Raw genomic sequence first — 22803 nt, 5'->3', positions numbered from 1 at the left:
TGCTCTATCAAATTGTTTGTGAACAACGATTTTGTCAATGTAATAATTTTGTGAAAGATGATTGTAATGAACCCATTCTGTCTGAAACGACCAACATTTACAAGGCTTACCATTGAGCTGGTGAGAAGACATTGTTCGCTATCACTACACAGTTTCCGATTTTCTGAAAGTACCAACTCGCTCTCTTTCTCTCTTCCCCTGTTAAATCTTATCTCAATGACAAGTTCTTCTTGTTCTCCTTCTTCCTCCATCAATTTCATTCTCTTTACCCTCTGCAACTGAAATTTATCATATTCTGGAATATTCTCTCTCGATCATCAATCTCTATCTTCTGAACTCTTTGTCTTCGTTCTATCATCTCCTACAACGTCTTCTTGATACTTTCAATACTTCAAATGCATTTAACATCTTGATCCTTTCCTGTATTGTCCCTTATTTTTCTTCTGCATTCTCTTTGCCTTCCCCTATGAATTGCTCCTTTTCATTCTTCAGTCCAGTCGTTTAGTGTAGGCCTGTTTAGGTGGGAAATTCTAGGTTCTAGAATAAAATATTTCAAAGAATTAATTTTTGTGATTAGAAATTTCACTGTTTCATACACCCTTACAATAAGAATCAACTATGCTATCATCGTTAAGGTCATCAGGTGACATATATTTTTTTCAATAATTCTCTATTCAATATTGATTGATTGAAGGGGGATTATAACTAATGTTGTCTATTAAAGTCTCAAATCCAAGACAAAGATATATTACAACTCCTCATAGATTGAAAATAGTCAAAATATGCTATCTATAGAGTAAATCTCCCACCAATTCTTGGACAAGCACGTCTTTGCTATCATTTCGCTCTTCTCCACATCATGTCTAATTTATTCATTTCGGCTAAATTTTTCTCTTCCACTTCTCATTGTTGCTTTTCATCTCCTCATATTCAGCCCAACAGCTTTTAACCAAAGAAGAAGAAGAAGAAGAAGAAGAAGTCATCCTTATCGTCAACTTAGTTTCAATTTCTATTTTGTTTCTCTACAGCTCCTTCATTTTCTCAACTTTTTCAAGTTTTCTGCAACTCCTCTACTCATGAGTTTCATTCTCAAACTCTCCCATCATTCTGTCTTTCTTATTCTCATCCACATAACTTACAAAATATCGAATATCTGATTTCGTTTTACTTTCGGTGTCATCTCATCATGAGCCAACCCTTCAGATTTTCCAAAACTTCTTCCAATTACTCTCCACTTCATTCTCAATCTTTCTCTCTCGATTCCCATCTATCTCCCAATCTTCTCCACTCTCCTCTCACTCTCTCACACTCTCTTCCTCATTATTTGATATTTCTCTCGTTTCTCGCAATCCTAACACAATCAACAGCACCCAAGTTTTGCCCTCCTCTCGACTCTTGACTCGACTTTGCCGACTGCCATGAAATATGAGAGACCCTCAACTGAATCACAAGCAAAGTCATTGTTTTTGGCAAAAGAGGAAGGCTATTCTGTATAACTTGCACACTGAGCTGTTGAGAGCAAATGATTTGCGAGAACCAACTACTTTCCCCTCTCCACTTCCTCCACACCGTCTTCTCCCGCTTCCCCCACTCACGACCCAGTCTTCCCGCGCAATTGATACAAAAAGGCGGGAAATGAATCTCGGGTGCCGTTGCCGCCGCTGGAGCAAGATCGATGCTCCATTTAATTTAATGGAATGAAATGTTTCCGTCTCTTTAGAGAATAGCTTGCTACTAAAATGAACACCGCCAGCTAGCTCTACATACGTCTAGTAAAAGGAAAAAGCCAGTCCAACGAAACTAATATTGAGCAATCGTTGAAGGAAGTCATCTCTGGTTGACAATTTAAAGAGAAAAATTTCGAGCAATCGCTGGAGGAAAAGGAATCGCTAGTATGCTACGAAAATAATTTATAATGAATTATTGTCGATGAAAATTCATTACTAGTTGATAGTAAATGGAATTGAAATGAATTGTGCAATGTGGAAATTATTCACTTACAGTAAATTTCACTCAAGCAGTTCTTACCCTGTCAAGAAAAACTATATATGGTTTTTCAGTATGTTAGAATTTGAAATGAGTGAGTTCACTTTGAGAATAAATAATATGAGGCTCCTAAAATTGATTTGTCGATTCAAGATTGAAATATTGTTCCAATTTGACAAGTTTTTACAATGATTGAGAGTGATTAATTTGTACGACTATTAAGGATATCCAAAGAGATTCTTATACTCCATTGAATACTGTATTTGGGGATCTGAAATTTTTCCCATTATAAAATCAAACACAATATATGTTGACCATTCCTTCAACTAAACAAAATGCCTAGAACATCGAAACCCAGGGTTTCGTGAAAATGAATTACTAGTGAAAAATTCAACATATTCATATTCTATCTATAAAAGAGTGTCAAATAACTTAGAAATTGTTCTGTTCAGATTGGATTCTACTCAATTACAGATAATACACCCTTGAAAATTGTCTCTTCAGAGGAATTGGTTGATTTGAGAGGAATTTATTGAATTACTAAATAAATTATAAGTCAATTGAAAAAATGTGATCTTTGAAATCAATTCAATGTAATCAGATTGATAATTGAAACCTCATAAAGTTGTTATGAGAAATCCTGCATTCTTCAACAGACAAAACAAACATGCCATATCTGAACAAAATAAGCATCAATTTATTCTTATTTCTCAATTCTATACCCATTAGTGAAAACCTTGTTGATCAAATAATCCAAAGTTGATCTTTGTCACAGTATGCGAATCTCGATTCTGGAGAATTGAATTGAACAATTTTTCGTAAAACGAACTTTGGGAACACTGGAAAAATGATACAAATACTCACGTAATATTGATCACTCGCAGTCCATCTATCTTCGGAATCTTGTTGCGCAGGTACTTGAAAACCTGCAAAAAAAATTGAAAAAGAATGTTTTAGTTGAGGTTGGCAAGGAAATCTACACAATTCCTATATGGATTAGTTTGACACTGAATTGATCCTTATTTTGAAATACAAGCTATTTATAGCATCAATAATGATTACAAGTTAGTGATACAAGATGATGCCTGTTCCAGGTTCCGGGATCCATTTTTCCAGTGCCCAACAAGTCTTTTCCTATCAGGTTTGTAATTGCATAATATTTCTGGGGGGGGGGGGGGGGTGGGGTATTAGTTGCATATATGTTTAGTAAATGACTGAACCGATCTTCTCTAATTTTCTCTAAAATCTGTAGTAGATGCTCTACTTCTAGTTCAGCTGTAATTATCTCATTCTCTATCCTATCTGATCTTCAGTACGACTCTTGATTTCTTGGAGAAACCTTATTGTTTCGGATGCTTGTATACATTATTCAGTTCTTTCGATTAACACCAATCCTCACTTCCTTATGCTATGACTAGCAGGAACCCGTGCTTCGCAAGGATCTATTCTCAAACGTGATAATCTGAAAACTTGACGTAATGAAGTTTTGAAGAATTGAAAATAGGCCTATAACCATCCTTGGTTAATTAAGAATCTAGTCTATATGCAAAATTTCAAGTTAATTAGTCCAGTAGTCCAGTAGTTATGATGCGTTAAACATAATTTTCCTATCCCGTACGTGTATAAGCCAACTATTTACTTTATTATAGATATGGTTAACGACTGCAAGAGATAGGAGTGTGGAACAGAATAGTTGTGAAACTATGATAGCGCCAGAAGTGTCTCAAACTCAATGGTAGGTACTACATGAACTTTTTGAAAGTGATTTGAAAAAAAAATGTTAAAACAACAGAACTGAAAGTTGTCAACCTTATCATTCTACCACCATTTAGAGAGGCTTTTGTTTGAGCCGAATGAAATCTATCTTTATATATTTATATATTTCTCTCTCTCTCTCTCTCTATATATATATATATATATATATATATATATATATATATATATATATATATATATAAATGAATGTCTGTTTGTTTGTTTGTTCCCTATGACTTGAAAAATACTTGACATAACGGCATGAAACTTTGGGAATATGTTGTGTGAATATTGGGGATGGTTTCTGGCCAGAAATTTTAATAAGGTGGCTAATAATGATTATTTATTAATCCATTCTACAGACCTCTGTTTTCGAAATTGTCGACCTAGCGGCTACCGAAGAACGGAAAGATGATCATGGTTCAAGATCATATTGAGATAATATGATTTAGCATCTAAAGCTACCAGCTGTAATAAACACGTCACCCTATGATAAATTGTGAAGGCTACTGGTATTACAACGATAGTTTGGAGTTGTAATTGATTGAAAGTGTAGTTGATTGGTACCAGCAGTAGATAATGGTTCCTAAGAAGACCTATACAAATAATTATTATCAATCCCCTATCATTGAGTGACCGGAAAATGTAGGAAAAAAATTATTCACCTCATGGAAGAGAGTTGTTCATATTGCATTCATAATTGGCAGAATAATTTACAATTTTTTTAAATTTAGCTTAGCTTATATTCATCCTAAAATGGAAGATGGAAAGAATAAGTAATTCCTGGTGATTCATCGTACATTGCATATTTCATGGACCATCTATTGACAATCAACAACTATGAAAACATTGAATTCATATTTGAAACACTGATTTATCAGTTTCTATTTCTTTTTTAATTCAACACTCTACTGTTAGATATCACTACCAATTGATTGAGAAGAATATGTTTTGGGAATAATGAATGCTGCATGACTAAGCACATAGGAAGTTCGTATTCAGATGTAAATGGAAATATTAATTGTCAGATAAATTTCATGATTCACCAAATAAAGTCAATTGTGACAAGAGATACATTGACTTTTTGGCGGTACGAAGTTCGCCAGGTAAACTAGTTGTAAATAAAGCTTTATTATTAATAGTCAACGCTTAAAAAGGACAGGCTCAATCACCAGGAATACTATAAATATTCTATGAAGGACCAATAAGCCATTAATTTTGTGTAGTTCAATCACTTTCATTATGGACACTGGATACATTATGGACAATCAATACGTATGAAATTTATTAGCTACAAAATAAAAAACTTTGATTGAAGTGACCCTGACTACTACAATATGAATACCGGTAACCATTTAGATCAAATATAAGAAATTACTCACATCTCTCATCAACTCGTACTTTTTGTTCACAAAATATTAACACAAAAATATTATAAGTTATATTGAATGAACTCACGGCTAGTACTCAAGTTTGTCTTTTTCTGGCCGTGCTACAAATGAATGTGGGTTTATGTTTGACATCTCGTTTTTGTAATCTTGTTGTCTATTAAGAAATTTTCCAATGTGATTTTTGTTTGCAATAAAATTTGAATTTGAAAAAAGAATTATCAACATACTCCTAACCAAAGAAAATCTCTGTGCTCTGTTCTAATCGGAATGTATGAGACTCCATATACAGCAGATAGAAGGCGCAAACCGAACTGGCCAAGCATACAACAATGGAACAAACACGTGGCAAGCTCGCGCTTTCGATCCATAGAAAATTGAATTCGATCAGCTGATTGATAAAATTATGCTAAGCTTTCCAATGATTACAACATATGTTAGAATATCATGTGTCAATTATCTCAGTTCCATATGGCATTCACCTTTTACCACGTTCATAACCTTACTTAATAGGATCCTTTTTCATCCTTTGAAACCCTTAGAGGCAAAATATCTCAAAATCCGTTCTTAGTGCGCGTCTAGCATGTTTAAAGAATATTTGTGCAGAGTTTTAAGTCTATGCCAATTAGTTTGAGCTGTAGTGTGATTTTACATGAACATTTTCAAAAAATGCCCTCTCCTGGACCCCTCTCTGCTCCTGGTCGGAATTTTTCTGCATAGATCTAATTTGTTTTCGTAGCTGAACAAAAAAGTTCCTCATGACTTTGCTGTGCAATGAGCGGTTAAAAAGTACAACATTTTTGGGGGCCCCCAGCTCCCTCAGGGGGGCAAATTTCTGAAAATCATTTCTTAGTGGATGTTTTGAGGCTATCATAAACAATTGTGCAAAATTTCATGTTTGTAGGCTTAGTAGTTTGGGCTGTGGTGTGATTTCAGTCTGTCGGGACTTAGCCTTTTATAGATAGAGAGAGATTGGTACAGCCGTTAATCTATAAAATTTCAAGTGGGTGATCTTTCTAATTTTTAACTTAATAATATTATTTATTAATAATGTATAACAGGAGAAATAATTCATTTAATAGTTGAACCCATAGAGAATGATTCCAATAATCAATTATACAAAGTGCAGAGTTTGTACAGGTAGTATAATTCCAGTGCTTCCAAGAAATAATTAATTTGTACATGTACCTGTAGATTCTGTGAATTTCATCGTTGTGGTACAAAGGTAACGAGTCACTCCAATGAGAGTTTCAAATTTGACCTATAATAATAATCATAATAGTTCGACCTTGTTTTGACAATAATAATTGAGGTTATTGTATCGACTATAATCCGAGTTTATATTAATTGAGAAAAATTAGATGATCATCTATCAACTATATGACACACTTGCTTTGGTGTAAGCTACCATGAAAAAAACAAATTGAATGAATGAAAGAGAGAGAATTAGAAGGCTGGAAGGCGAATAGTTAGATCTTCCAAGAGAGGTGAGAAAAAAAGTCGTTTTCAGTCGGGGTTAGACATTTTCTGGGCCGTGCATTCTGTAGTAGGATTTATCATTAGCAAAAGTCCAAGGAGGCTGGCAAATGGAATGCTGGGAATTAACGAATTGTAAATGAAAAGAAGAACTTTTTCCTCCACAGCTTTAGGATCTTTTTCACTGTTTAGTGCATTTTTCGTATTATTTCGCAGTCATTTTCCAGCTTATTGTTCCACAGAAGCCAAGGCTAGAGTTTGAAATCACCCCTTTCATCTTTTAACCTTCTTCCTTCACCCGCTACGCGTTCTATTTCCATTTCCCTCCAGCATTCTTGGACGCGGTCGGTTGAAATCTCTCATGATACGTGTAGTGAGTAAATTAGCCAAGAAATTGCCCACAACTTAGTAAGCTCGTGCTTTGTTCTCTATTCTCTGTACTTTGTGCCACCCTAAGCGCAGCTATTCCACTAACTTAGTACTTAAAATGTAATCTATAGACTGGAACTACCGCTTTATAGTGCAAATAGCGGTGCTGCTTGAACTTCCAGACAAGTAGTTTATTGCTTGCTGTCTGGCTGAAAAACATGTTCAATTATTCAGCCAGTAGATTGTTAATTAGTTTGAGGGGACGATTTGACGTTCTTTAGCCCTTGTGATCGATATGGAGCTCCAATTCATGCACACAATGTTAGACGTTCATGAACAATAAGGGAATTAAAATAACTAGTGACTACCTGGGTTGGAGAAATCGCTCATGAACTGTTGTATTGTGTGCCGAGCACTATTTCTAATTCAGGCCTTTTCCCAAGTTATAATAGTAAATTTAATACGCAATTTAAAACTTCCATCTGAGTATTGTATCAACAAAGCCTGTTATTTTTCAAGTTAATAATATTGATTGAGAATAATCCTTTTGATTCTATTAGTGATGGAAGATAATTTTTTTTCTAAAGAAGTACAGAAAGTAGAGAAGAAAATTTCCAGTTATGTTACATTTGATTTATTGTTTCTGAAGATATATTATTGTAGAGTATGGCTGAAAGTCAGGAAGATAGTCTCTAAATTGGAATTAAAGTTTTAAGATCTTTAAATTTTTAAGATTATGTTCATATTGAGTTTAAGACTTGCTAAAGTTTTATATTTTACTGACTGTGTTTTCTCATGGCGTTGACGCTTTTAACTGAACGCTTATTTATTAAATTATAACAGAACTTTTGAATTATTCGTGAAGAAAGATACATTAATTCTGATACAAAGAATCAGTAGTTTAAAGATAAAAATCTATATAAAATGAGGATTCAAATAGAATGAGAGAATTTAATAAACTGTAATCAATAGATAACTCCTGTTTTAGCTTTTGATGAATTGTAGGAAGAGTTAGAAATTAATGCTGTAATACATTTATTTACAGCGGTTCATGTGTGACTCCAAACCAACTTCATGTTTCACCCCTTCAAAATCCAGCTTTAAGACACAACTTCATACCATCATGGACTCCACGAGCAAGGCATGTCGTAAGAGGTCTCGAGGATGATACCTGACCAGAATTGACGTAAGGCCGTTTCGGGAGACGGAGGTTCCGCATCGCAAGATGACTTCCAGACATCATAAACTCAATTCTTAGAAGAAGACGCCGAAATAACAATATAACATCTAAAGGAAACACGACGGAAACCATAAACAAAGTGCAGTGCAGTGAAACAAAGGGTCATACAAAAATGTCAAAGTGGTGTATGGGGTTATCGACAAAATTTGGGTTCTTTGGGTTTTTCTGTTTTGAGTTTTGTTCTAAAATTAATATTTGCAACTGATATTATTTGGTTTGGTGACGTATTAATATCTAACGTAAGGATAGTAATGCGCCCCCAGATCAGAGAATAAAGGTAATGTAACGTGTTAAATTTAATATGATTCTTATTCTCTTTCGTGTCAGTATTTTTGATATTTTGTTTGTTTTAAAATATTGTAATGTTAAAATAGTGAACGGCGATTAAATCAGGCATGACAAAAACGTATTGTAGTTCATCTGACCCGTTCGCCTGCATGAATTAAAATAGTATAGACTCAGATTCATTTTCTAGATGTGCTGGCCTACTTTAAAATTCTAAAAAATTTCTTCAAAATTATTTTTATTTTATTACCTTCATGAAGGTAAAGGCCTTTCCACACAGCACGTGGAGTGCGTGGCTGGACGCACGCCACGCCGGCCACGCTAGCCACATGCCAATTCACACCGCCACGACTGTTGCGATGCTATACCGGCCACGTTTCCCGTCAGTATGCAGGAAGATGTCAACTCCGACGGTCCCGTGGTGTGAATGTGGATTTTGTTGTGGCTTACCTTGGTTTGATGACCCCAGCAGCAGCAGTAGTAGTGATAATGAGCTGGTTTTATTGTATTCGGTGACAGCACGGGACCAGTGGGTACATCCAATCAATAAAAAAAGGTAGACCTATGGCGAATTCCATCATTTAATGCGCGACCTTGAGGCTGACAATGATAAATTTTGTACTTATTTTAGGTTAAGTTGTGACCAGTTTAATGAAGTGTTGTCGATGGTTGATGGTGACATAAGGAAGACCAATACCACCTACAGGGAGGCAATTAGTAGCAGAGAGTGACTAGCAATTTGTTTGAGGTAAAAAATTATCCAACTTAATTAGAAATGAAAAGTGAAAGAACAGCAAAATAAATTTTTGTTTAAATTTCAAATATTTTGCCACACGGTTTGGTCAATGGGATTAAATAAATATCCATTTTCAGGACGGGATGAATCAGTGTGCTTGCCGAGGTGTGAAGCTCCGGAAGTAGATGGAGATATCTCATGTGACAAAGGCGAAACAGAAGTGTGAGAAAACATAGACTACTGGTAGCTGGTGATGGGGTAGTTGCAGATGAAGTGTATGACGTAGGCTCAATAGCATAATTAGAGTTCATTTCATATTCCTCTTCGGCACTGCAAATACTGTTCAATAAATCTTTTTTTATCTTGTTCTGGAACCGGCGAGGTAGTTTTCGGACAGATTGCGCTGCACTCGCAAAAAATAAGGTCTATCTCGTCGAGAATACTTTTAGTAGACCTGCGAGCATTTTTATTTTCCTCCTTCTTCTTCATAAACTTCATAAGTTTGTCCACTCCTCTTGGAGAATGGTTCCGGTGTTCTTTTACTGTAGTTTGGTCAGCTTTTACGACGTCACCGCCAGTACTTTCACCGTCGTCAACGTCGTCTTGTACATCTGGTACATTTTCCTGCTGAGCCCCATCATTTGATTCCTCTTCCTCGTTGTCCTCAGGAACGGGAATGTTGGAATCACTCCTGAAAGTAGACGCTGCTCCATATCAAACTCAGAAAAGAAGAGCCACTTTTAAATAAAAACCACTACAAACACAACAAAACCAGTAGATACGAAGGAGAAGCATGTGTGTTGGACCGCCGTTCTAAGTGAACTGTCTGTTTCCACGTGGTCTAGTATACGTTCTGCGCATGCTCGGACCAAAACGTGGCCGGACGTTTTTGAAAAGATCGCTCAGAGAGCGAACGGTAGCCACGCGTGGCTAGTATAGCAAGCGTTGCCGCGTGGCCTTGGCTGCTATGTGAATTGCTTCATTTGATTAGCTGGGAAGCGATGTTTTGAAAAGTAGCTAGCATGCGTCCAGCCACGCACGCCACGTGCTGTGTGGAATGGCCTTTAGGAACACAATTGATCTTATATTTGGAGTCCAAGATGGCGGAAAAAAATATTGAAGCGACAGGGGAGTAGTTTTCTAATCTGAATATGATCCTCAATGAAACCTACTGTCGAATCATATTTGGAAAAGAATAATATCAATATGTTTTTATTATTTTCACCAACCCTGCAGACCTATGTGAGTCAATAGAACTTCACTCTGTATGGGTGAATAATTCAGAATTAAAATAAAAAATTCCTAAGCTAATAGTACCATTTGTACGATGATGTATCCAAGAAATAACGAATTTTAGGTTCCCTATTACTCTTCATTCTGTTATTCATACCATAATCATTCATAATTTCTCAAAATAATGCAAACAATGGCTGACCAGAAATAGTTTGTTATTCAGCTTGGAAGATATTTTTCTGAACTCATTCGATGTTCAATATGTGTAATGTGTTGATGTAAAGTTACAAACAGTACGGGCAGGATACGGTTTAGCTTTTGGTTTCGATCGATGCCACAAATCAGGAAACATCAAAACACCTGGATGTACTAGTGCTGAAACCAGGTGCTCCATCAAGACCATTCTGTTGCACTTAGCTTGCACCTTAATCATTATTACATCATACTTTAATTTCTGAATCCTTTTTCTAACGAATTCCTTCTCCTACTAAATTTCTAGCTCTATATTATTTATGTTAATAATTTGTATAAATTCCGAGTGAATGAATTTGATTTGAAGCTCAAAATCAACCTAACCGTACTTTTCTTACTCTTATGTAACTGTAATAATATTTATAATACAGAATTCAAAAAAAATAATGAATGGTTTGTTTTAACTAGCTCTCATGTCCATCATAACTCCAAGTGCTAATAAATGTCAAGAATCTGATGTGGCGCACTCACACAACTTTCCTTGCCATTATGGAAATTTCCATTATACTCGTAGGAAATATATTATAAAATTGACCAGCTGACAAGAACAATTCTATCTCTTCAGTGAATGATTCGATAGAATCAACAGTTGCTTCTCTCATTGAGTTTGCATTTAAATAGTCACATTTTCTTGAATTTCGAGCTTATTTTCAATTTAAGGTGAATATAACATATAATAATATTTCTATAATATAATATTTATGTTACTGAATATTAATTGAAGAGGTATTCATGCTCAATCTTCTCCACTTGAAATTTTTTGTTCAAATTGTATCTGAAGCTTGATAATTGGAAATCTAAAATCAAACTTCGCTTAGATAGGGCGGATCTCCTGGGATTTTTGAAAATACGGGACTTATGATAGTTGATAGAGCTTATTAATGACTATTTAGGGTATAAATTTAATCAAAATCGTTGAAGCCGTTTTTGATACCATTTTTGCTATTTCAGCCGCCATCTTGAATTGCATTCGATCGAAATTTTATTGTTCGTTTCGGATCCTTATAGTGTAGGGACCTTAAGTTTCAAATTACAAGTCATTCCGTCAATTGGGAGATGAGATATCGTGTACACAGACATACATACTGACCAATACCCGAAAATCGATTTTTTGGAATCAGGGGACCTTGAAACGTATAGAAATTTAGAAATTGGGGTACCTTTTTTTTGGAAAGCAATACTTTCCTTATCTATGGCAATAGGGCAAGGATAGTAAAATTGAGGTGTTCATCAATTTCATCATGAAAATCGCAATCATGGCAATGTAGAAAACAGTTTTTAGAGGAAAATGTGTAGTCTCGACTCTTAAAAAGTCAGCAGTCCGAACAGGAAAGTGCAAAACCAAATTCGTGCTATGGGAACGACAGGAGAATCCTTAGGCTACCGCACTGACAGCGAACCATCGAAACATTGCCGAGGCTATTATTATTCTTGTTCTGCAATCGAATAAATTATCAGCTAAATGCAAATTTCAAGTCGGATGCCTATCGGTGGCAACGAAAGCGATGGCCAAATGAAGAAGCATCCCATGCTCTGCCTAATTCCGGTCTCTATTCAACTCTCGTTCCTTCAATGGACCTATTATTCACTTTTTATTGACAAGTCGTGTTCACGCTTAATGAACTGCCTGTTCAGAGCTGGTAACAGTATCGTTGTTTTTTCCCGCAATTTTCATTGATCCCTCACCAATATTTTCGGAAAGAATGGGAGCTCTTGATGAAAAGCTTCTGCTTTCCAGTGTATAATGGACGGCGAAAAATATAATTCATGTCTGAACTGGAGTTTTGAAATTGAAGAGTGGTATCCTACTTGAAAAAGGCAATTAATTCTATCACATCATAAATCTCTATACTTATAAAAGGCTAAGCCCCGAAAGACTGAAATCACACCACAGCCCAAACTACTGAGCCTAAAAACTTGAAATTTTGCACGATTGTTCATGGTAGCCTGAAAACATCCACTAAGAAAGGATTTTCAGAAATTTGCCCCCCTGAGGGAGCTGGCGCCCCCCCAAAATTTTGTACTTTTTAACCGCTCATTGTACAGCAAAGTCATGAGGAACTTTTTTGTTCAGCTACGAAAAAAATTAGATGTATGCAGAAAAATTTCGATCAGGAGCACAGGGGGGTCCAGGAGAGGGCATTTTTCGAAAATTTTGATGTAAAATCACACTACAGCTCAAACTAATTGTCCTACAGACTTGAAACTTCTTCTTCTTCTTCTCTTCTCTGTCTCTTCCCCGCATGCCGTCAAAGCGTTGGGGTAGCCTCGACCCATCTTCTCCACTCCCGTCGATCCGCCGCCAGTCTCCTCATCTCTGGAACACTCTTTCCCCTTCTCCTCCCTATTTCCTCTATTCTGTCCTCGTACGAATACCTTGGACGGCCCACTGTTCTTTTGCCCTGTACTCTGACATTTACATACTGTTTGGCCTTTCTATCATCCCCCATCCGCTGTATATGCCCAAACCATCCAAGCTGCCTCATTTCTATCCTCTCGCTCACATCTCTCATGCCAACTTCCTCTCTTATCCTGGTGTTTCGAATCCTATCTCTCCTGGTCTTTCCTACTGATTTCCTGTGACACTTCATTTCCACCGTCCTGATTTTATTCTCATGGCATGATTTAATGGGCCAGCTTTCACTCCCGTACAACATGATGGGTTCAATTACTGATCGATAGACGTGATTTTTAATTCTTTTTTCTATCTCTCTTTTCCCAAAAATGCAATCCTTGATTGCATAGTAGGCCGTAGATCCCTTTCTCACCCTATTCATCACTTCCAGATCTATTTTTCCGTCCTCAGAAAACATTGTACCAAGGTATTCGTACTTCCCTACCTGTTCGAGCAGTTCTTCACTCACCATAATTTGAATATTCTCTCTCCCTCCTCTTGAAACCACCATCACCTTACTTTTACTCACATTCATAATCATTCCTCTTCGTTTCAGCTCCTCAGCCCATTCTGTCACTGATTGTTGGAGTTTCTGCTGAGTATCAGCAATCAGCACTATATCGTCCGCATATAGGAGAGCTCTTGCCCCAATCGGTCGCATGTTCCAATACCCTACCATCATATTCTGGGTCCTTCTCTTGCACACCTTATGGATCTCATCCATCACTAATATGAAGAGTAGGGGACTCAGACTGTCACCCTGTTTTACCCCCATCTCCATACCAAATTCATGGGACATTCCTCCACATATTCGCACTTTCGCTCTCATTCCTACATTGACACTAATGATGGCCTTGATCAGCTTTTCAGGTACTCTCTTTCTTTTTAAGGCTTCCCATATCACCTGTCGTGGAACTGAGTCAAAAGCAGCCTTCAGGTCTAAGAAAGCTAAATAGGACTTGAAACTTTGCACAAATATTCTTCAAACATGCTAGACGCGCACTAAGAACGGATTTTGAGATATTTTGCCTCTAAGGGTTTCAAAGGATGAAAAAGGATCCTATTAAGTAAGGTTATGAACATGGTAATGTGAGTGCCATATGGAAATGAGATAATTTATTTATTGACATGTGATATTCTAACATATGTTTTAATCATTGGGAATAACAAAATAATATGATAGAAATTCAAAAAAGAACACCTGTTCTATTATTGCTTTCTACCTGATTCCACTCAACCTCAATAATATTGTTCTGATAGTTGATAAATATGTTTAATAATATTATTATTGATATAATAGAAGTATTGTTTTAATAATAATTATCATCATTAATATAATAATAGTATTGTTTCGGTAATCAATAAATATTTTTATTTTCACAAACTCTGTATAATTTATAATGGCGAATGTGAAACAGCTGCATCAAAGGAATTATCTCAAAAACATATGTTTAGGAAAACCATAGTTTTGAACTTTGTTTTCCTGATGCAATGTATAAGCCTACACGTGGCATGTATGATTAATTTTTCAGCTAGAACAGTTTTTTGAGACTGCTAAATAAACGTCTACAGTTTTATCAATGCTGTATCGGCAATATGAAAACGCATGCAGTTAATATGTCTTTTAAAGAGGTGTTGATATCTACATGATAATTATTCTCTACCATTTTTATTAAATTAAAATTTCGAAATTATTCAAGACTTGATAGAATGATTGACTCACTGTACAGTCAGTCGAAAATTTTAATATTGAAATGAGGGGTATTTTGGCAATCTGAACAAAAAAGTAAGGTCCTATGCACCTTTTTGATATTATTTCTTCAAATGAAAAATGAGTTTTGTGGGTTGTCAAAACTCCCCCTGAAAGAGAACTATTCATTTTATTCTATCTTTTAGTAAAATAACAATGATTTCTGCATTGAATATCTTGTGTAAAGCTGTATTTTTTACACGCCTCACATACGTAGAGTGATGTAATGCTGTATTTAAATGCCTCACGTTGGGCCGGCAAATCATGTGGTGCGTTTTTTGAATGCTTCACACATGTAGGGTGAATCTTGTACTGAATCAATGGTGTAGAGGCTATAAATTTTGTAACTGCGTGCGTGGACGCTGAGTGTACACCAGACTGATTGACTCACTACAAGATTCAATACAATTGTCGGAATCGCGGGAGGCCTAAACGCTCGCTCACCCTTGATTCTTCTAGTGACAGATTGTATAATGATGAAATTTTTATAAGTAATGTAGCGGACGCTAAACACTGAATACGGATATCTTAAAATTATTACCTGTGAAGAATGAGCATACAAAATCATACAGGTCGAGCAAAAATCCCGATGTAGATAATTTACGGGACTGCGTCTCTAATAAGTTCCGAAGGATTAATATACGGTATTTGAACCAAATATCGTTCGGAATATATTTCGAGAACAGAGTCTTGTCGGGTTTTAAGCTCTATTGTAGGAAATTATAGGATCTCTGGCTGCATCTGCTGTACTGTTGATATATTCGCTCCTAAGTCGAGGTTGGTAACAGATAAAAGCTGATATATGAGCAGGTAAGGACAAAGAACAAATATCTCGATCTGACCCCACTCACTACATCCACTTAGACCTGTTCCAATATCCAGCTTAATTCAATTATTCCAATGATCGTATTCGATCGGTTCTTGATGATATAGAACGTATCAGACACAATAATTGACAGGCTTAAGAAATAATCGAACTCAGAAAACGAATTAACAAAACTGGAATATATTATAATAAAATATATGATCATACAGTGCAGATTCAGAATTTGATTTACAGATTGATAATAATTTAGCATTGACAAAAAGAGTTAAAAATGTTCTTGTGCTTGCATGATACCATGCGTGATTCGACAGAATTTTACAATTGATAAAGTTTAACAGTTTTGAAAAAATAGTGAAAAATGAATCATAAAAATATTTTTAAAATGCTCGGGGTCGTGGTTCTGGCAGCGGAGGATAGCTAATCAACTACAAGTTCGTATAAATTGAATATTGAACAAATTCTAGGCTCTTAACAACTAATAAGCGCTTGTCGGCGTGGCCAATAATTTAACGAAGAAAAATTTATGTTTTCTGCACTGTAATATTTTTCGAAGCGTAGATTGGGGCCCCTTTAAACTTATAACTCACGTGAAATTCCTTGACGGTCGTGGTTTTCTTCTTTAGATCAAAATCGTTTGATCGGCAGCAGGTCCTGGCTTCGATTTCAGCACGTGGGGAATTTCAATTTAATATTTCCTTCACCAAATTAATTAAGGGATGATTTAACTTTAAACTTTTAAATTTATCGATTGATGAAAATAAATTTACAAATAATGATTAGAATAGCCGAAAATATTGGCTCACAAATAAAACATATAAAATCGAACGAAAAATTTTTACAAATAGGTCTTGGTAACTTTAACGAGGTCTGAACGGTGAGGATTTCAAAAGGGAAGTGCTGTCTTTTTCTCTAAGCTTCTTGGCTAGACCTTCTTCTGAGAATCTCGATGTAATAATTTGCATGAAAAATTTGCCATTGGTAGAACGATTGTGACGTAGACGTGACGTCAGTGGCAGGCAGTAGAATATAATTCCTTTAATTACAATAATAATTCAATTTATGTAATTCTTAAAACTGCTTAATCTTCTAGACATAGTTCCTCTCATACAATGTACATGTGCTAGCGTATATGATAAGGCAGGTTGTTGTCTGATAGTAGATTAACATGTGTTGCTTTCAAACGATCACCTTTTTGGTGCTATTTTTATGCACTATGATTGGCTTAGGCTTGCCAAAGAGATTTAATTACCATGTGGTTCAGTTGAAGTAATAATTAATAAATTAATATTCTTATACAATTTTTATTATGTCTGAGACTGTTATAATTAATTTCTGCAGTTTTTACCAATAATATAATTTCATGCTATGACCTAGTTAGTTACAATAAGACTTGACATTATAATATAATTTCTTAAGTAATAAATAATTTCAACGATAATACATACATTTTATTTTTTTATTCGAAATTCTTGGTCCTTTATTGATAGTTTTTTAATTTTTAGAAATGATATTATACCTTGCGTGAAACTGGCGTGACATTTGACAATACTTTGAATCAGTCAGCTGTGTTCAGGCTGCTTTAAACATCTGATCGGCAGTAAACAAAGTGTAACCTCAAAATTCAATGAGCAATTCATAAATAATTCGTGCTTTATTTGCAGAATAATTATAATTTTATTGAATAATTTTCTAGAAAATATTCAGTACAGAACGGTACTCTTATCTAATATACAGTTACTGATAAGTAAGCTTTATCGCTCGGTCGCTAACTATTCCTTTAGCAAATTCTTTCATTTTAAAAGGTAATCACAATTTTCTCTCTTCTCATGAGATCTATTTGAAAGATTCATCACACTTGCTAACAAGAATCGAACTCTTTGTGAATTTAGATATGACCTACACTTTAGATTTATATAATTCTATTAATAACTTCATGGAAATTGAAGTACTTTTTTCAGTTAGTTGATGAAATTGATTATCAATAGAGAAAATGATTATAATTTCATCAATACAGAATTAGTTGAATGAATTGTCGATGTACTGAGTTCTTGGTCAACAATAATTCAATATTGGTATTTATCAAATCATTATTTTTTTCAGAAGTTATTTCATTTGAATTGGAAAATATTTATAAGCTCCTATCAATTTATCATTCGTAACAATGAATTCTTCAAAACATGAATTTAAACAAATAAAAAATTGCCCATACTTCTGTATTCATGTTCGCATGTTTTCCACTTGTGATGGATAGCCAAAATATTGTGGAGCGAGCTGCACGGCGAATTGTAATCGAGGGCTCTGATTGGCTGAAAAGTTCAGCGTTCGGAGTGAGGTGAGGCGGGCAGTTAGAACAGAGACAAGCGGCACGGCGAGTGGTTCGGAGTACGGTACGGCGAATGATTAACAGCTGATTTTTAACATTATGAAACATATGCTCATGTTCGTTGAAAGGCAAGATGTTCGGAGGAATGCACGGTTTGCTGCGCGGTTCGAGGTTCGGTTCGGCATGTGTGGACGCACCTTTAGTTGTTACAGGACATTTATACAGATCACAGGCCAAAGAAACATAATAATCTATCTTCTTCTTCTTCTTCTTCTTCTTCTTCTTCTTCTTCTTCTTCTTCTTCTTCTTCTTCTTCTTTTTCTTCTTTTTCTTCTTCTTCTTCTTCTTCTTCTTCTTCTTCTTTTTCTTCTTCTACCTCTTTCTAAAAGGCTAAGCCCCGACAAACTGAAATCACACCACAGCCCAAACTACTAAGCCTAAAAACATGAAATTTCGCACAATTGTTTATTGTAGCCTCAAAACATCCACTACGAAGGGATTTTCAGAAATCTGCCCCCCCCCTGAGGGAGCTGGGCCCCCCAAAATTTTCACTTTTTAACCGTTCATTGCACAGCAAAATCATGAGGAACTTTTTCGTTCAGGTACGAAAAAAATCAGATCTATGCAGAAAAATTCCAATCAGGAGCACAGGGGGGTTCAGGAGAGGGCACTTCTCGAAAATTTTGATGTAAAATCACACTACAGCTCAAACTAATTGGCCTACAGACTTAAAACTTTGGACAAATATTCTTCAAACATGCTAGATGCGCACTAAGAACGGATTTTGAGATATTTTGCCTCTAAGGATTTCAAAGGATGAAAAAGGATCCTATTAAGTAAGCTTATGGTAAGGTGAACTCCATATGGAACTGAGATAATTGACACATGATATTCTAACATATGTAGTAATCATTGAAAAGCTTAAAACAATTTCATCAATTAGCTGATCGAATTGATTTTGCGTTGATTGAGAGCGCGAGCTTACCACGTGTTTGTTCCATCGTTGTATGCTTGGCCAGTTCGGTTTGCGCCTTCTATCAGCTGTATATTGAGCTGATACACTCCGATTAGAACAGAGCACAAAGATTTTCTTTGGTTAGGAGTTTGTTGATAATTCTTTTTTTCAATTCAAATTTTATTGCCATCAAAAATCACATTGAAAACTTTCTTAATAGACAACAAGATTACAGAAACAAAATGTCAAACATATACCTACATTTATTTGTAGCACGGCCAGAAAAAGACAAACTTGAGTACTAGCCGTGAGTTTATTAAATATAACTTGATATATATTTTTTGTTAATATTTTGTGAATAAAAATTACGAGTTGATGAGAGATGCGAGTAATTCCTTATATTTGATCCGAATGGTTATTCATAATACAGTAGTCGGGGTCACTGCAATCAAAAATTTTTTATTCTGTGCGGTAGCTAATAAATTTCATAAGTATTGATTGTCCATAATGTATCCAGTGTCCATAATGGAAGTAATTGAACTACTCAAAATTAATGGCTTACTGGTCCCTCAAAGATTTATAGTATTCCTGGTGATTTAGCCTGTGTTTTTCAGCGTTGTCTATTAATAATAAAGCTTAATTTACAATTAGCTTACCCAGCGAACTTCGTACCGCCAATGTATCTCATGTTACACTTGACTTTATTTGGTGAATCATTAAATTTATCGGACAATCAACATGTTCATTTACATCTCAATTCGGACTTCCTATGTGCTTAGTCATGCAGCATTCATTATTCCAAAAACATATTATTCTTCTCAATCAATTGGCAGTAATATCTATCAGTAAAGTTTTCAATTTAAAAAAAAAGGTTTTATCAATGTTTCAAAGAAAAATATTCAATGTTTTCATAGCTGTAGATTGTCGATATATGGTCCAGGAAATATGCGATGTACGATGAATAACACAGAATTCCATATTCTTTCCATTTTAGGATGAATATAGCTAAGCTAAATTCAAAAATGGTAAATTATTCTTTCATTCTCCAGTAATTAATGAATGCAATATGAATACTATACATATATACTATACAATATATACTCTCTTTCATTAGGTGAATAATTCTTTCAACATTTTCCAGTTTCTCTATGATAAGGGAGTGATAATATTATTTGTATAGGTCTTCTAAGGAACCATTATCAACAGCTGGTACCAATCAACTACACTTCAACTCCAAACTACCGTTTTAATACCAGTACACAATAATTTATCACAGGGTGATATGTTTATTACAGCTGGTAACTTTAGATGCTAAATCATATTATCACAATATGATCTTGAATCATGATCATCTTTTCGTTCTTCAGTAGCCGCTCGGCCGAAATTTCGAAAACATATGTCTGTAAAATGGATTAATAAATAATTATTATTAGCCCCCCTATTAAAATTTCTGTTCAGAAACCATCCCCAATATTCACACAACATATTCTCAAAGTTTCATGCCGTTATGTCAAGTAGTTTTCAAGTCTACAAACATACAAACAAACACACAAACAGACATTCATTTTTTTATAAATAGATTTCCATTCGGCTCAAACAAAAGCCTCTCTAAATGAAGGTAGAATGATAAGGATTCAGTTCTGTTGTTTTAACATTTTTTCAAATCACTTTCAAAAAGTTCATGTAGTACCTACTATTGTTTTTGAGACACTTCTAGCGCTATCATAGTTTCACCACTATTCTGTTCCACAATCCTATCTCTTGCAGTCGTTAACTATATCTATAATAATTATATAAAGTAAAGAGCTGGCTTATGCACGTACGGGATAGGAAAATTATGTTTGACGCATCATCACGTCTGAACTACTGGACTAATTAACTTGAAATTTTGCTTATAGATTCTTAATTAACCAAGGATGGTTATAGGTCTATTCTCAATTCTTCAAAATTTCATTACGTCAAGTTTTCATTTTGTCAAGTTTTAAAGTAGATCCTTGCGAAGCATGGGTTCTTGCTAGTACTCTATAATTCATTAGACTCTTTAGAAACGAGAACATAACTTGTTTTAAAAATCTGGTGTGGTACACTCACACAACTTTCCTTGCTCATATTCGAAACTACGATCAGACTTTTGTATATGTGTATATATAATTGTTTTCAGAGTACTTTTTCCTTTGTGTAAATTGTGAAATTCAATGATTTTTTTAGTCGTCATTTTTTTAAAGTCGTCAAAACAGCTGTTCTACAGATGAAATATCTCGACTATGTGTTCTTTTTATTATGAACTGCTCTACCTACCTACCTCATGCACGAGAAGGAGGTTACAAAGTCCATTTCTCAAGGATGGGGTGGACCCCCCATTAGTTTCCCAGAAAGGAGACTTATGCCAGTTAATAGAGCTGATAAATAACTATACAGAGTATGAATTTGAAAAAAATCGGTCAAGTTATTTTGAAAAAATCGTGAAAAACATGGTTTTTTAGTAATTATCCGCCATTTTTCTCAAGAATATTACGGAGCTCCTGCAATTTTCCAAGGAAAAAACTCATGTCATTTGATAGGACTTATGAATAGCTATCCATGGTATAAATTTGAAGAAAATCGTTGGAGCCGTTTTCGAGAAAACCGTGAAAAACCTGGTTTTTGGTCATTATCCGCCATTTTTTTCAAGAATATTACGGAGCTCATGGACTTTTCCCAGAAATGAGACTCATGCCAGTTGATAGTGCTTATGAATATCTATCCATGGTATGAATTTGAAGTAAATCGTTAGAGCAGTTTTCGAGAAAACGGTGAAAAACATGGATTTTTAGTCATTATCCGCCATTTTTCTCAAGAATATTACGGAGCTCCTGAAATTTTCCCAGGAATGAAACTTATGCCAGTTGATAGGGCTTAAAAATAGCTATCCATGGTATAAATTTGAAGAAAATCGTTGGAGCCGTTTTCGAGAAAACCGTGAAAAACCTGGTTTTCGGTCATTATCCGCCATTTTTCTCAAGAATATTACGGAGCTCCTGAAATTTTCCCAGAAATGAAACTCATGCCAGTTGATAGGGCTTAAAAATAGCTATCCATGGTATAAATTTTAAGAAAATCGTTGGAGCCGTTTTCGAGAAAACCGTGAAAAACATGGTTTTTTAGTCATTTTCCGCCATTTTTCTCAAGAATATTACGGAGCTCCTGAAATTTTCCCAGAAATGAGACTTATGCTAGTTGATAGGGCTTATAAATAGCTATCCATGATATAAATTTGAAGAAAATCGTTAGAGCCATTTTCGAGAAAAACGTGAAAAACATGGTTTTTTAGTAATTATCCGCCATTTTTTCCGTCATCTTGAATTGAATTTTATTGAATTTCTTATTGTCGGGTCCTCATGGTATAGGGACCTTAAGTTTAAAATTTCAAGTCGATCGGTTAATTAGGAATGGAGTTATCGTGTTCACAGACATACACACACACACACATACACACACACACATACACACACACACACACACACACACACACACACACACACACACACACACATACACACACACAGACCAATACCCAAAAATCATGTTTTTGGACTCAGGGGACCTTGAAACGTATAGAAAACTTGAAATTGGGGTACCTTAATTTTTTTTGGAAAGCAATACTTTCCTTACCTATGGTAGTAGGGCAAGGAAAGTAAAAATGACAACTACTCTTCTTTTCCTACTCTTCTTTTACCTCTCTCATCTAACCATTTACAAGTGATACTCATGAGCAAGGTACCTAGAATATATTTTAGGTACATTGATAATGAGCATATATTGGATATTAGAAGTCCTCACCTCCTTATCTATATT

At 35.2% G+C, this 22803-nt stretch overlaps 1 protein-coding gene across 2 annotated transcripts in view; it reads right to left on the bottom strand.

The window, feature by feature from the left end:
* LOC111052935 overlaps positions 1-22803 on the bottom strand; it is a 226568-nt gene that overhangs the window by 51825 nt on the left and 151940 nt on the right. For both annotated transcript variants that reach the window (XM_039436535.1, XM_039436536.1), the window contains exon 6: positions 2851-2912. In XM_039436535.1, the coding sequence (XP_039292469.1) occupies positions 2851-2912 (62 nt within the window). The remainder of the gene's footprint in view (positions 1-2850; positions 2913-22803) is intronic.

Source organism: Nilaparvata lugens, chromosome 10 (genome assembly GCF_014356525.2).
Source record: "Nilaparvata lugens isolate BPH chromosome 10, ASM1435652v1, whole genome shotgun sequence".
Taxonomy (NCBI): Eukaryota; Metazoa; Arthropoda; class Insecta; order Hemiptera; family Delphacidae; genus Nilaparvata; species Nilaparvata lugens.
Note: the sequence above shows the minus strand (reverse complement) of the source record. Positions and strands in the feature narration are given on the sequence as shown.